General features: G+C 37.3%; 1 protein-coding gene across 2 annotated transcripts in view; it reads right to left on the bottom strand.

The window, feature by feature from the left end:
• MARCHF6 (membrane associated ring-CH-type finger 6) overlaps positions 1–15,829 on the bottom strand; it is a 66,319-nt gene that overhangs the window by 4,661 nt on the left and 45,829 nt on the right. For both annotated transcript variants that reach the window (XM_083358542.1, XM_083358541.1), the window contains exons 17-24: positions 15,606–15,706; positions 13,144–13,281; positions 10,297–10,498; positions 8,709–8,778; positions 6,662–6,843; positions 5,089–5,223; positions 4,040–4,129; positions 558–690 (exon numbers count right to left, since the gene is read on the bottom strand). In XM_083358542.1, coding sequence (XP_083214668.1) covers positions 558–690; positions 4,040–4,129; positions 5,089–5,223; positions 6,662–6,843; positions 8,709–8,778; positions 10,297–10,498; positions 13,144–13,281; positions 15,606–15,706 — 1,051 coding nt within the window. The remainder of the gene's footprint in view (positions 1–557; positions 691–4,039; positions 4,130–5,088; positions 5,224–6,661; positions 6,844–8,708; positions 8,779–10,296; positions 10,499–13,143; positions 13,282–15,605; positions 15,707–15,829) is intronic.

Raw genomic sequence — 15,829 nt, 5'->3', positions numbered from 1 at the left:
TGATTGATAGGGGATTCAAATACTTATTTCAATCATTAAAATGTAAATCAATTTATAACTTTTTTGAAATGCGTTTTTCTGAATTTTTTTGTTGCTATTCTGTCTCTCACTGTTAAAATAAACCTACCATTAAAATTATGGACTGATCATTTCTTTGTCAGTGGGCAAACGTACAAAATCAGCAGGAGATCAAATATTTTTTCCCCTCACTGTATTTGGATTAGGTTTCAAGACTTATCTTTAGACATGTTCTTTGAGGATAAAAACTGGAATTTTAAATATCATCTAAGGCTCAACCAATGACTCTCCAAGATGTAGCATCTGTGTTTACTAATTTCTTAAATATATTACTGAGTTTTTAAGCTAAACATAAAATACAATAAATATATTTAAACTATTGATTAATGTGTTAGAATGATATGGATATACTTGACATATCATTCATTTAAACTGCACCAAATAAAGATTATAATAATATAATGATGACCATAATTGCACTGTAAATCTTAACTGAATGTATGGTCTAAATATGAAATCTGCATTGCCATTGTACTTACCTAACAAAGGTGTAATACCAGAAGCTACAATATAAGGTACACAGAGAGAAAGCAGTAAAACTGAAATGACAGGTGCTGCAAGTTTTTGTATTATATAGTATAAGTCAATATTTCGAATTCCATTTGCATAAACCTGAAATATAAGATTAAAGATATATGAAGAATGACTGTCCAGGAAGATATTTAGCGCAAAGCTTATATTCATAATTGGAAGAGACTGTCAATGTAAACACAGAGATGAGAGGTGCATTTTATTTTTAGTTACATTGATTTTGGCCTCCACAAGGCTTAGCGAATATGTTTGATACACCAGGACAACTCAAGATGGGCAGTACTAAAGAAATTGGTGGTAGGAAATTCAAGGATGCACCTAAAATTACCTAGTTTGCCAGTGAACTTAAGTGGCATGATCTGGGACTAAATGGTTTGAGGGGGTAACAAATTATACTTATTTTTTTCTTAATAGGGTTCCTATGGGTCAAATGGGCTGAGAAATAATGACTGACTGTGATAAGCTTCCCAGAACGAGGGCAATATTTTACTGACTGAAAGACACCTAAACAAGACCATAGTAATCATGAACTAAGTTAAGAAAATGGATGATTACCATTTAGTTGATTTGCAAATAGAATACTAAAGTATATGACTCTTTCTCATCAAAGCACATACAAAACTAGGAGATTAGAGCTATGTGAAAATTGATCCAGATAGAGGGAGTAATTGTTAGGGTTAGGATTCTTCAGACCCCCTTTACAGAATGGGAAACCTCTGCTAGATCCCAATGCTCTCCATAAATAGACAAAAAAGTATTTTCTGTTTAAGGTAAAGGTAAAAGTTCCCCCGCACATGCGTGCTAGTTGTTTCTAACTCTAGGGGTCGGTGCTCATCTCCATTTCAAAGCTGAAGAGCCAGCGCTTCTCCGAGGACGTCTCCGTGGTCATGTGGCCAGCATAACTAGACGCCAAAGGCGCACGGAACGCTATTACCTTCCCACCGTAGTGGTCCCTATTTTTCTACTTGCATTTTTTTACGTGCTTTCGAACTGCTAGGTTGGCAGAAGCTGGGACGAGTAACAGGCACTCACTGTGTTACGCGGCACTCGGGATTCGACCCACCAAACTGCCGACCTTCTGAACAACAAGCTCAGCGTCCTAACCCACTGAGCCACCGCGTTCCTTGATATACTAATGCTTCATTCATAATGGACCATTTTAATTGTCTTATAAACATGAATACTCTTAATAAAACAGTATTTTCTCAAAATTGTTGGCTTTGAGACGTACCATATTAAGAGTTTGGAACAAATATAAAACAAGTTATTTTATGAAGTTGCCTCTTTTGGTGTTCCCCCAAGAAGCATTTTTTTAGAAAAGAAATGGTGGTGAAACTGGTCTGGTGGACGTATGGTAAAATAATATCTTTTAATTTTGGTGACCCTATCCTCAAGTCTAAGGAAAAGTTAGCATTAGAAGATCATGTCTACCATTGGTTTACATACTTATAAATGAAAGATTTAAACTAGATAAAAAAAGTCACGGGTTTGACTTTGTTAAAAATGAATTGGAAATTTTATTATGTGGTAGTGATGACCATGTGTATTGCTAAGGTTTGCAAAATGTTATTGAAATTGAATTTGGAAATTGAACATGTAAAACACTGTATGATTCAGTGGACAAAGAACTTTGGGTATAATGTGGCTTGAACAATGGGAGAACATGTGGATGAAAGGCTTAAAATTCACACTAAACTATAACTTAAAAGAAAACTTTTATAAGATGATGTATCACTGGTATTTAACACCAGAAAAGTTATCTAGAATGTATAAAAATATCTCAAAATAATGTTGGAAACATAAATGTAAAGAGGGGACTTTTTATCATTTATGGTGGACATGTGATAAGAAATATTGGAGCAGGATTCATATTTTAATGCAGAAAATTCTTAAAGTGAATATAAAGATTAAACCAGAAGCTTTTTTTCTGGGTCTAAGGGAAAAAAAATTTGGGGAAAAAATTATGTTGACGGCAGAAGGCTACTCTACGCACAAAAATGGAAGGATGTTTCGATGCCCACCATGGACGAATGGCTACAAAACTTAACGGAATTAGCAGAGATGGCTAAATTCACTATTTTGATAAAAGAAAAGAATATAAGTACTTTTGTTTCTACATGGAAACCGCTTTTGGACCTTGTGCTTGAGGTGGGAAAAAAAGATACTTTGATTTTGGGTTTTACTGATTAGAGTGATTTGTTGATATAGAAATGGCTACTTCATACTACTACAGAAATGTAAAAAGTTGAAGTTCAATGTTAATACTCTATTGCAGGGGTGTCAAACTCAATTTCATTAAGGGCCGCATCAGCATTGTGGTTGCCCTCAAGGGGCCGGGTGGGTATGGCCAGGGTGGGCGTGGCCTACTGTGTGGGTGTGGCTAGAGTGCGTATGGCCTACTGGGTGGGCATGGCCAGCTCTACATCGTTCGCATCAAGGGTGCCTATGGGGGCCCGGGCAGGAGTGGGACAGATCTGGGGGTCTCTGGCAGAAGGAGGGTCTCTGGGCCAGGGCCAAGGCAGTGGGGGCCGTTCCCTCACTGTTTCCAGGATGGCTTCATGGGCCACATGAAACCACTTCGCGGGCCGGATCCGGCCCCCGGGCATTGTGTTTGACATGTCTGCTCTATTGTAATGCAACAGAGGGAGTCGGAGGTCAATGCCTTTTCCTCCCCTTCCTCCCCCTTTTCCACACTTCTCTTTTTCCCCTTCCCTTGGTTCCCTATTATTTGCTTTTGTGTTTTTGTATTTTATATTATAAGTGAAAATACAAAATTATAAACAGAAAAAAAAGAAAAGAAAAATTGTCTTTGTCGCAATAGGCCACATGAGTGATTTTCATCTATAGAACTGTACCGGTAGTGCTTGACTTACAACCACAATTGAGCCCAACATTTCTGTTGCTAAGAGAGACATTTGTTGAGTTTTGCCCCATTTTACGAACTTTCTTGCCACAATTGTTAAGTGAATCACTGCAGTTGTTAAGTTAGGAACATGGCTGTTAAGTGAATTTGGCTTCCCCGTTGACTTTACTTGTCAAAAGGTTACCAAAGGTGATCACGTAACCCTGAGACTCTGCAACCATCATAAATATTAGTTAGTTGCCAAGCGTCTTAATTTTGATCATGTGACCATGGGAATGCCGCAAGTCACTTTCTCAGGTGTCATTGTAACTTCAACTGATCACTAAATGAACTGTTGTAAGTTGAGGACTACCTGTATTTTCTCCTTCCCCCCCCCCCCCCAGGATACTACATGATCTTCCAAATTCGCTCTGGAGCAAAGGATGTACAAGAGAAAAGGATTGCGCCCCCCCCCCCCAGTTTTCTGAGGAAACCAATTCCAACTAAAAAGAAATGCCATTAATTATACACCGATATATTCCCTCAATATACTGGTCACTAAAGCAAACATGATAAAATATTTCTAACCTGTTCAATGACTGTTTTCAGCCACCACTGTGGCCCCATTAAAGTTATGGCAGCAATTATTTTAGCATGCAGAACACCAAGGGCCCAGTCCTATTTAAACAAAAGCAATTATTACAGTTATTATTTCAATGTAGAGCATTTTCTCAGTCTAATTAAGACTTAGTTAAATTGGGAAACAAACCTTGTGTGAAATATATTTATCTTGTATCTACATCAGCATAAGAATGTAAATTCAGAAATCCCCATACAAATGATTGTTCAACTTTTGATGAAAGTTGATTTTTCTACCTTCCTACCACCTATGATATTAAAGTTGTCCTAATTAATGAAGTTACTGATCCTATTTATAATAGATTTTTGTACAATATCTAAAAGTAATTACATAGGCGGCTACTGTATATAAATAGAGAAAAATCCTAATCCATTCTAACACTGAAGATAATGAAATGTCTGTTAATGAAATGTCTGCAAGTAAACAACCAAGCTCAGAGAGCACTAAGGATTCCACAGGTAGGATGAACTGAACACAAACATGTAAGCAGGCATGTACAGAAATGTACAGTGAAAAACTGCTAAACTACTTTATGAAAGAATTGAAAGCATTTTTCTAAGTCCATTTTCAATATTATTATTTCTGTATCTTTTGAAAGATGCACTGATTTAAGCCTAAATTTAGAATCTCAAGAAGAGCATTATCTAAAACAAGTTGTTTGGCACTTTGAAACTTTCTTTCAGGGTTAGCCATCACATAAATTAAAGTGGATAAAGAATGAGGTCTTCTGAGCTTTGGCATCTATGATGTGAAATAGCCTTGCAAGAATTTTTGATAACACAGACTATTTCTTTAAGCAGAATTTTTTAGAACCTTCATTGCATGATATATTCTGCTGCTTTTAAAACTCAACATTTTAACTGATATTAGTTTTCCTTGCTGGTTTTAATTTTTAGATCATATTTTAATTTTGCAAGCTACTGCTTTCACAAGGTCGGCTCTCTGTGTGTCTCCCTTCAATTAAAGATTAGCAACTTTAGAAGCTGCAAGAACTGACCTGCCATGGGTAGAATAGTGGGGTCTGATCCAAGGGAACTCTTAGGGGAGCAACAATGACTAGCTCAAACAAAAGTCCAAGCAAGAGTGGGACTACACCAGCCAGCAATGCAGCAACTATTAATGTCTTCATTATCTAAAGAACAAGAAAAAAGAATTTTATTTATTGAGAATATCATAATGTGCTGTTTTTAAGTAGACAAGTGTGTACATAAATAACATTAAAATCAAGAGGAACTCAAACATATATAAACTTGTGCAGATGCATAAAATCAGAATTATAAGAGACAAATTCTTTACTTAGACAGGATGTATGATAAAATTAGCATGTCAGCTGGGGTCAGAGCAATGGCATGTCATCAAAGAGGGCACAATTTTCTGTTAATGATTTTTTTAAAAAAATTCCCTTTTATTCCTCTGTGTTAAGCCTACTGGAGACTTACGACACTAACAGTAATCCAAAATTGTGGAGTATTTTCTGTTGAATTTCACTCAGAAATACAGCAAAAAATCTCTATTCTTTTGGATCATGATTCAGAGTAAGAATTCCGAGGCAAGCTTGATCTTACTTGCTGCTCTGCCCATTTTTGCCTGGATAATTAGATAGAACTGAAAAAAATACAGACCCAGTGAGATGCCAAAGGGTCAAACAGTATCTCTTTTGTGTTTGTTGTTGTCTGTTACATCCAATGTTTCTAGAATTTTTAAAAAAGATTAATGACCAGTTGGTTAATGACATAACCATTCAAAGTTATGACAGCCTTGGAAAGAGTGCTTTACGGCCTTAAAACACTTCTGTCACAAAATATTGTAAAAACCCCTCCAGTTACATAATCCCAATCTGGATACTTGGCAACCTGTTCACACTTATAACTGGTGTCAAGAGGACTATGGTCATGTGATCGCCATTTGCAATCTTCTCTACCAGCCTACCAGTCACTCAGTGACCGAGTTCCAGTTGTGGTTGTTAAGCAAGGATTACCTATATTTTAATCCCAAAGATTAAATGGGAAATAATCTGTTCCAATCCAAAACATCCACAAATGCCCCACAGGCATTTTTAAAATATATAAAATTATTTTCTAGTTTCTATTCTTGTATTTTTAATATTTTATTTTTTCTTTAAGATTAAAGATTGTTTTGTTAATTATATATGTATAAAATAAATAAGAAAATAAAAATTGAGAACTATTTTTTTCTGATGCTCAACTGGAATTCTACCTGACTGGTAACATTAATAAACTAAAATAATGGAGAATATCCATGGCGGTTGTGACAGGTTGGTGACCAGAAGTATTAACCATTTATTTATGCTTTATCCTTATCGGCACTGATTTCTTGACTGGAAAGTTTATAAGAACCTCCAAAATTATACTCTTAGAATTCCAATGTTGTGAATACTTGCATTCAGACTGTGCTTTTTCAAATTATTAATATTAGTTTTCTTCTGTGGCTTTCCTGTTTCCAAGGAACATTTGTTATAATTACAGCATGATCCAAGAGACATGGTCTCATTGCATCTATTGAATTCTTTTTCCAAATTTAAAAAAAGAATAAATGTTCTAACAACTTACCATGAGGGACCATTCCTTTACCTTCTGAAAAATCACTTGACGACCTTGTGGCATCCAAGCAACAAGCACCGTCACAGCCCGAATTGTTAGCCAGCAAACATACAGTCCACAAGCAGCGGTATATAGTTCATGGATTTTAGCAGTTCCTGTCCAAAAAGACATCAGCCAGCGGCCAGCAAACACTGAAAACAAAAAATTATTAATTATTCCTAGTGAGAAAGGTCTGTGTTATCTTATGATCATAAAATAATATGGATCCAAAAACTTAAAACTCATTCCATAAATATAGTGGACTGATCCAGTAAGTTGTCTACTGCAAACATTTTATTAAATTGAAGACAATTTCAATAGCTCGAGGTCCACTGTTTAATAAAGGAAGGGACTGACGAAATCCTAGAAAGTTATTGTAAAATTACTTTTTATTGATCCAAACAGTATGTATTACAAGTGCATTGCATAGCTGCATTACACAAAAAACAATGGATGCTTGCAAAAACACTTGCCACTCTTTGTACTACAGTTAGTTTCCTCTGAAGTCAAAAGCACATCCAGCATTTTTCTAGGAACCTGAACTGTGTACCAGATTACTTATATAATTTTGTATATTACTGATTTACAACGCTCTTGGTGGTTTGCAATAAAAACAAATTTAAAACCCAAATATTTAAAGTAAAGCAAGTAATTAACACTAACAGTTAAAATGAACAGCTGAAAGTATGAACAAAAAAAAAATCTTTTGAAGGCCTTTTTAGAAGCCAATGAAAATGTTAGGCAGCAATCCCAAGACTTGGAGTGGCAACACAGAATAACTTGATTTCAACCTGCCACCAATCAAGCAACTGTGGGTAAACCAATACATGCTGAGATTCATAAAGGGGCATTATCTAATACAACTTGGGCTGGCCTAAAGAAAGACTAGAATTCAGTTTCTGTTCTAGCATCCTAACTACTAAATTTATTTGTTTCTATCCTTATTATTTTTACAAAAAACCCAAGGCAGCAAACATCCAACACACCTTCCCCAAAACAACAACCCTGTGAGGTGAGCTGGATTGACAGTGTGGTTCAAAATCTCTTTCATGGCTTAGGTAGGACTAGAACTCATGGTCTCCTGCTTTCTAGTCTGGTGCCTTAACCATTATATCAAATTGATTCTCACAGTTGTAGTTGGTAAATCACCTGAAACTGATAAAAAGCTTTTGTAGCCATTGCCTCAATCGAGGTAAGTACATATTTCAGAACTTAAGAAAAATTCTCAAACAGTGTATTTGCTTCTCATGGGAGCATATAATCTGATTCAAATAGGCATGGAATCATGGAATCATGGAATTATGGCCCCTCACAATAAGCACCTCCATCTTGTCTGGATTCCATTTCAATATTCTTTCTTATCTTGTTACTGATTGCAAATACCATTTTCTGACAGTGTCACAAAAATAGATATGGGTATCAGTCCACATATTGAAAGCACTCAGCTCCGAATTTCTTGATGATGTCTCCCAATACTTTCACATAGATAGTGCAAAAGATTGAGAATGAATGGAATCCTGAAACATGATTTAACAGCTTCCTTTTGAAATAAAAATTGCCTCTGAGCAATATTATCTTGTCTGGCTCTGAAATAGGAATGGAATTATTACAAAGTCATGTCTCCTATTTCCAAATTTCTCAAGGGTTCCAGAAGTATACCATGGTTAATGGCACTTAGAACTGCTAATAAATCAAACAACACTAATAGAACTACATCTCTAAACAGAGATAATCTATCAGACTGACCAAGATAGACTTAGTGCTGTAGCCTTCAATGAAACAAATATGAATGGATCACGGAATCTGCTTCCTACAGGACTGATTCAATTAAGAAGCCACCACTCTTCCCAACTATTGGAGGTTAGAGATCTGTCTATAGCTGTGCATGTCTGAGAGATCAAAAGGAAGCATTTTAAGAAGAGGCCTCATTGCTATAGAAAGCTACACAGCATAACATGCAAAATTAATGAAAAATTAAGTGACCAAAATGGATACCTTGTTATTATGAAATGCATACCTGGTAATGTAAGGCAGATAAGACTTGCAATCAGGAGTGTTATACACATGAAAATGATCAGCAAAAATATCTGAAATATAGAAAAATTAATTTAATATAGGTATCTATATGTATGAAAAATGAGATTAAAGAAAGATTGATAGTAACCTCACAAATCTCATGGTTCTATATTGACAAATAAGCCCTATTAGCATGATGTACTCTCAAATAAATCTGAATTGCTGGAGAGGATACCTTATTTTATAGATCAAAATTATGTTTGATTTTATGATTCAGACCATTAGAGTTTGTTCCATAAGCCCTAACAAAGCAAACAATGCTTAGTCTGTTGTATGATTCTAGCTTCCGTGTCTGAACAGCTGAACAGGACATAATTTTTAAAATTTCTTTTAATCTTTAGTAGTGCAATTTGAGCACTCCATTTCTACAGGCTATTCTCCTAGCATTCAAAGAATCAAAGTAGCTTTTCATATAAAAAGGATGGCAAATTTCAATCCTTCTCTGAAATATATACGCGTACTGATTCACACATGGCTAGAGGATTAAGAGACTTTAAAAGATGCTGTATGCTTGCTTCTGTGTGAGAAACCAACATGAACTACTTAAATGCTGTCTCAGCCTATGATTTTGTTAAGAAGTTGTCTCGATTTTTCCAGCCCAAGTCCTTACAATCCTGGTAAAATGGTAAAGGTAAGGGTTTCCCCTATCCAGTAGTGTTTGACTCTAGGGCAGGGGTGTCAAACTCAATTTCATTGAGGGCCGCATCAGCATTGCGGTTACCCTCAGGAGGCCGGGTGGGTGTGGCCTACTGGGTGGGCGTGGCTAGAGTGCGTATGGCCTACTGGGTGGGCGTGGCCAGCTCTACATTGTTCGCATCAAGGGTGCCTATGGGGGCCTGGGCAGGAGTGGGACAGATCTGAGGGTCTCTGGCAGAAGGAGGGTCTCTGGGCCAGGGCAGCGGGGGCCGTTCCCTCAGTTTCCAGGATGGCTTCACGGGCTGCATGAAACCAATTTGCGGGCCGGATCTGGGCCCCGGGCCTTGTGTTTGACATGTCTGCTCTAGGGGAAGGTGCTCATCTCTGTTTCTTAGCCAAGGGAGCTAGCGTGGTCCAAAGACACTTCCGTGGTCATGGGGCCAGCAGGACTATACACACCGAGGTGCACAGAATGCTGTTCCTTCCTACCAAAGTGATCTCTGTTTACTCGCATTTGTATGCTTTCGAACTGCTAGCTGGGCAGGAATTGGGGCAAGCAACAGGAGCTCACTCCTTTGCATGGCGCTCAGGTCAAAAACCTGGGCTGTCAACTTTCCAGCTGACAAGCCCAGCGTCTTAATCGCTAAGCCACTGCACTCTTTAACACAGTAATACTCCCTTTATCATTGTTTCATTATATCCCACAGAAAGAAGGCCCAGCCAAGTAAGAATATTGTATCAATGCTAACACAATGAGATGCTAAGTGAGCATAAGCTAAAGATGGTATTATACCCTCTCAAAACTACAACCTTAAAAATTAGTTTCTGCAGATAGGAGAAACACAGAATAAATTAGACACTAATTAGTTATTCTAGGTATTAAAACATCCTACCCTGAGTGGAAATTTTAAAGGCCGGTGATAAGGCTGAAAACCAACAGGTCCTCCTTGTTGTAATATGGCTTGGTGGGCTGCATGCAGACCTTCTCCTACAACTGGAATGGCATTATTATTGCGAGCTGGTTGGTTATTAGGCTGCTGGTTTGCATTGTTTTCATTCTCTTCCTGGTCTCCCAGTAAGTAAGAATGAAGATCCCTAATACAAGATTTAATAGTATTTAATTGAATATATTAACATAAAAATAATAAAAATGACAATAAGCAATAAAATATGAATAATCTATTTTCATGGCAGATTCAACCATGATTACATTCATTTATTTTTTTCAATTTCTATAGCCACCCATCTCAAATAAGTTATTCTGGACACCAAAGCTGTGGTCTTAATTAAGTGGAATGTTTAAAAGAAGCATTGTAAAACAAACTATAACAAAAAAAAAGTAAACAAATCATATGTAGTTTCAGGAAAGCAGTCCCTTCCCCTTTTTTCTGTGCCTTCAGGTCAGTTTTTTGCCCCTGGCAATTGTGTGGAAAAGCCCCTGCAGTTTTCTTGTCAAAATTTTAGAAGTGATTTGCCACTGCTTGCCTTCTAGGGCTGAGAAAGGGTGACTGGCCCAGAGTCATCCACTTGCCTTTGTGCCTAAGGCAGGATTAGAACTTATGATCTCCCAGTTTCTCCCTTGATGCTTTAACCCAGGGGTGTCAAATTGCCGGCCCACAGGCCGGATGCGTCATGTCAAAACTGCCCCCACCCAATTGCCAGCAATGACACTGTGAGTTTGATACCCCTGCCTTAACCACTACACTAAGCAAAAACATTATCAAAGAGATAAATATATGAGATTGCTGCAACTTCATATTTACTCCTTAAGGTCAAAATAACAAAAGATGCCTTAGTCTGCAACTGCAGCACCACATAGGATAATACATGACTATTGCCATTAGCATTCAGGGAGTTTTCGACAACAATTGAACAATACATGCACAGTTATATTCCATTTAAATTAAACAAAATATTGCTTTCATTAAGTGAAAGTAAATGAAAGTTGCTTAACCTTTACTGGACCAACCTGAAGTCCAATACACAAACATTACAGGCAGTCCTCAACTTGCAACCACAAATGAGTGCAAAATTTCTGCTGCTAAATAGATCTTCAGAAAGCAACTGGTTCATTGCTCATCCTTCCTGCACAGCGGAAGCCATGTGGTGTAATCCTGGAAGCAGGTGCCATTTTGGGAACAGCCACATTGTGGCCACTCTGAACTTGCACCCACTTCCGGGATGGTATCATGTGGTCTCCACTGTGTAGAAAGGTTACACAGCTGCTTCCCAAAGATCTACTGCAAAGATGATGGGACATGACGGAAAGGGTGGGGAGGACCAGGTGGTGGGACCCAGCAGATGGGAAGTAGGCCCAAGGCCTGTGGGGACCCAGGAAAAAGTGGAGCACAGGGTGCCTCAGGGTTGGGGGAGGGCTGGGCCAGGCCATGTGTGAGCTGGGGAGGTACTGTAGTGCTAGGCCTCCTAGGGTCTCTCCACTCAAGGTATCTCATTTGCACAATGACTGCAACAGGAAAAACAGGGATGGGGGTCATTAAGCAAGCCAATCACATGGGTATCTTGCTTAAAGACTGTCAAAACCTGTGACTATAAGGGGCAAGCTCCATTATGGTAAATCAAGAACTACCTGTATTTATCCTCAAAGTTTTGGACTAGCTGAAAGGGTCAAAATACAGGTAGTCTTGGACCTATGAGTTAGGATGGGAGTTTCTGTTGTAAGTCATTGTGGTCATAAATTTTACAAACATTTTTATGCTGGTGGTGAAGCAAATCACCAGTTATTAAGCAAATCACATGCTCATTAAGCAAATCCAACTTCCCCAATGGACCTTTTTTTCAATTTTTTTGTCAGAAATTGATAAAAAAAGATTACAAATGGCAATCACATGACCATGGGGGCAATGCAACAAGTGCAAGTAGAGGTCATGAGTCATTTTTTTAAAGGTTGCTGTAACTCTGAACAATTGTTAAATGAATAGTGATATAAGTTGAGGACTATTTGTACTATTCCCCTCCCCCCAAACTACCTCAAAGTACAGGTAGTCCTTGACTTACAACAGTTCATTTAGTGACCAAAGTTACAGCGGCACTGAAGAAAGTGACTTATGACCATTTTTCACACACATAACCGTTACAGCACTCCCATGGTTATATGATTTATATTTGGATGCTTGATAACTGACTCACATTTATGACAGTTGCAAAGTCCTGAAGTCATGTGATCCCCTTTTGTGACTTTCTAACAAACAGAGTCAATGGGAAAGTCAGATTCATTTAACAACCATGTTACTAATTTAAGAACTTCAGTGGTTCACTTAACAAATGTGGTGAAAAAAGTTGTAAAATGGGCAAAACTCATTTAATAAATTTCTCACTTAGCAACATAAATTTGGGGCTCACTTGTAGTCCTAAGTTGAGGACTACCTGCATAACATATCACATAAGAAATAAAATGGGAAGAAAGCCTCAAAAATATCAAAAGTTGGGAAAACAGGGAGCAATTAAAATATATTCAAATAGATAAATCATAGCTTCATACACATAAAGAATGTATATTTTAAAGGAGTAAAACAATTTCTCTCTTGCATAAACTTCAAATAAATATAAAATGCTGCATAGTAATTTATACTGCTTCATTTTCAACAAATGCTAAGCCATAATATGTATATTCTTTTGAGTTGGACTGTAAAGTAGACAAACATTGGACACTCAGCTTCAATTATTTAAGTCCCAGAAAGTTTAATTCAATCATTTGAACGGACCAAACTCTTCATACTTACAATAAGAAGCCAGCAGTAACAGTCCATCCTCGTACAAGTCCCTTCAGCCACTGCCTTGTGTGCCCTTGTTCAAGCAAAGCTGGTAGAACCACTTGAAGCAAAAGTAATTCTAAGGAAAGTTCACTTACAGGAGCATCACTGTGGGAATAAAAGAAGCTGACATATTTTAAACAAACTCACTGTCTTACTGATGCAAGTCTAATTGTACTGATGCAACTATATCATTGGTTGCATTTTTTCTTAAACTTTGTTAATTGTGGGCATTCCTCCTGAGGCAAAATTAAGTTAAGTGTTGCATGTCTTCCCCATGACTAGCATGATCCAAATTACGATACAGATCATAAAGTCTAAAATATCCTCCAAATGATACAAGTCAGCTCACATACCGTATAAAAAAGGAAGAAAAAATTATCTTTCATAAATAACTGTTTTGTTCAAATATAAAGGTATTGTTCAGTGGAAAAATTGGATTTTCTTGTTCTCCTTGTTTTCATTTTGGTTTCAATTAACCACATTTAGGTTTATATATATGCTTTAGCCTAGAAAAATACCAGGCCCAGACAAGATAACTCCTTCTTGCTTGAAAGCTTGTGCTGATCAATTGGCCCCCATCTTCACCCGAATCTTTAATAAATCACTAGAGATGTACTATGTTCCTTCTTGCTTCAAATGCTCTACTATCCCAGTGCCAAAGAAACCCTCCATCAAAGAACTGAATGACTATAGACCGGTTGCTCTGACATCTGTTGTTATGAAAAACTTTGAAAGGTTAGTGCTAGCCCAACTGAAAACCATCACAATCCGCTGTTAGACCCCTTGCAATTTGCCTACCGGGCAAATAGATCAGCAGATGATGCTGTTAATATGGCTCTGCCCTACATTCTACAACATCTTGAATCTCCAAAGACCTATGCAAGGGTCCTTTTTGTAGATTTCAATTCAGCATTCAATACCATCATTCCAGATATTCTTCTCACTAAATAAGCTAGCCGTGCCTGACCACACCTGTAAAGTGGATCGTAAGCTTTCTAACAGACAGGAAGCAGCAAGTGAAGCTAGGTAAAATCACATCAGATACCTGTACAATTAGCACAGCGCCCCCCCAAGAGCTGTGTGCTCTCTCCACTTCTCTTCTCTCTATATATCAATGACTGCATTTCAAAAGATCCCTCTGTTAGAAAGTACTGAAGTTTGCAGATGATACAACAGTGATTAGCCTCATTCGAGACAACGAATCGGCATACAGATGGGAGGTTGAACAACTAGCCTTATGGTGTGGCCAGAACAATCTTGAACAGAACACAATAAAAACCATAGAAATGACAGTAGACTTTAGGAGAAACCGTACTATTCTACAACCTCTTACAATACTAGACAACACAGTATCAACAGTAGAGGCTTTCAAGTTTCTGGGTTCTACAATATCTCAAGATTTAAAATGGACACCTAATATCAAAAATGTAATCAAAAAAGCACAACAAATAATGTTCTTCCTGCGCCAACTCAGAAAACTCAGACTGCCCAAGTTCTACAGTTCTACAAAAGAATGACTGAGTCTGTCATTTGCACCTCTACAACTGTCTGCTTTAGAACAGCAACCAAACAAGACAGACACAGACTTCAACGAATAGTTAGAACTGGAAAAAAAAATGCTACCAGCCTGCCTTCCATTGAGGACCTGTATACAGCACAAGCAAGAAAGAGAGCTGTGAAAATATCTACAAACCCCTCACAACCTGGACATAAACTGTTTCAGCTTCTTCCCTCAAGACGATGCTATAGGGCATTGCATACCAGAACTAGACATAAGGACAGTTTTTTCCCCATGCTGTTACTCTGCTTAACAACTAATTCCTACAACAGTCAAAATACTTAGTAAAGCTGTAATACTATGATACTCCTCACCTTTCCTATTACCTATCCATATCTTATGAATGTAACTTTGCTGCTTGTATCTTTCAATTTATATTGGGTTTTTTTGTACCCTAATATGATTTTTGTTGTTTGCTTAGCTAGTACTCTATTGACTATCACTAAGTGCTGCATCTTATGATTTATGATGGTTGTATTTCACGATTTATGAGTAATGTATTTTCATGTTGTATATGATCATGATTATCACTATTACTTGTATGTACACTGAGAGTTTATGCACCAGAAACAAATTCCTTGGCCAATAAAGAATTCAATTCAATTCAATTCCTATTCTATTCTGAAAGTCAAGATCAGAAAACATGATTTGAAGTTTCCTACAACTAAATTGTGTTGTGGGAAACATGCTGAAAGGGGAAACATATGACTCTGACATCCATTCACATATTATTAAATCCACGTTTTAAGATCCATTCAAACTAGGTAAATATTAATTAGTACTGTTATCAATTCACAATTATATAACTAGCAGTTCACTCAAATAAACACACACAGAGCTACCAGCTATGAAATGAAGTAGTTTATCTTACCTGTAGAGCATTACATTATATGGTAGAAAGTGAGGCAGCAGATATTTAATAATTCGTATAGGAAGCCAAAGCATGAGCAAAACAATTGAACCAAAGACAATCTGAAACAACAAAAATAAAAAAAAAAATCTGAAGTAACTTTTCCATATTTAGCTTCAATTTAAAGCAAATCCAAAATGAGCTTAATTCATACTACATTTTTGAAGATAGCAAACTTTTCCCCT

Source organism: Vipera ursinii, assembly GCF_947247035.1.
Source record: "Vipera ursinii genome assembly, chromosome: 3".
Taxonomy (NCBI): Eukaryota; Metazoa; Chordata; class Lepidosauria; order Squamata; family Viperidae; genus Vipera; species Vipera ursinii.
Note: the sequence above shows the minus strand (reverse complement) of the source record. Positions and strands in the feature narration are given on the sequence as shown.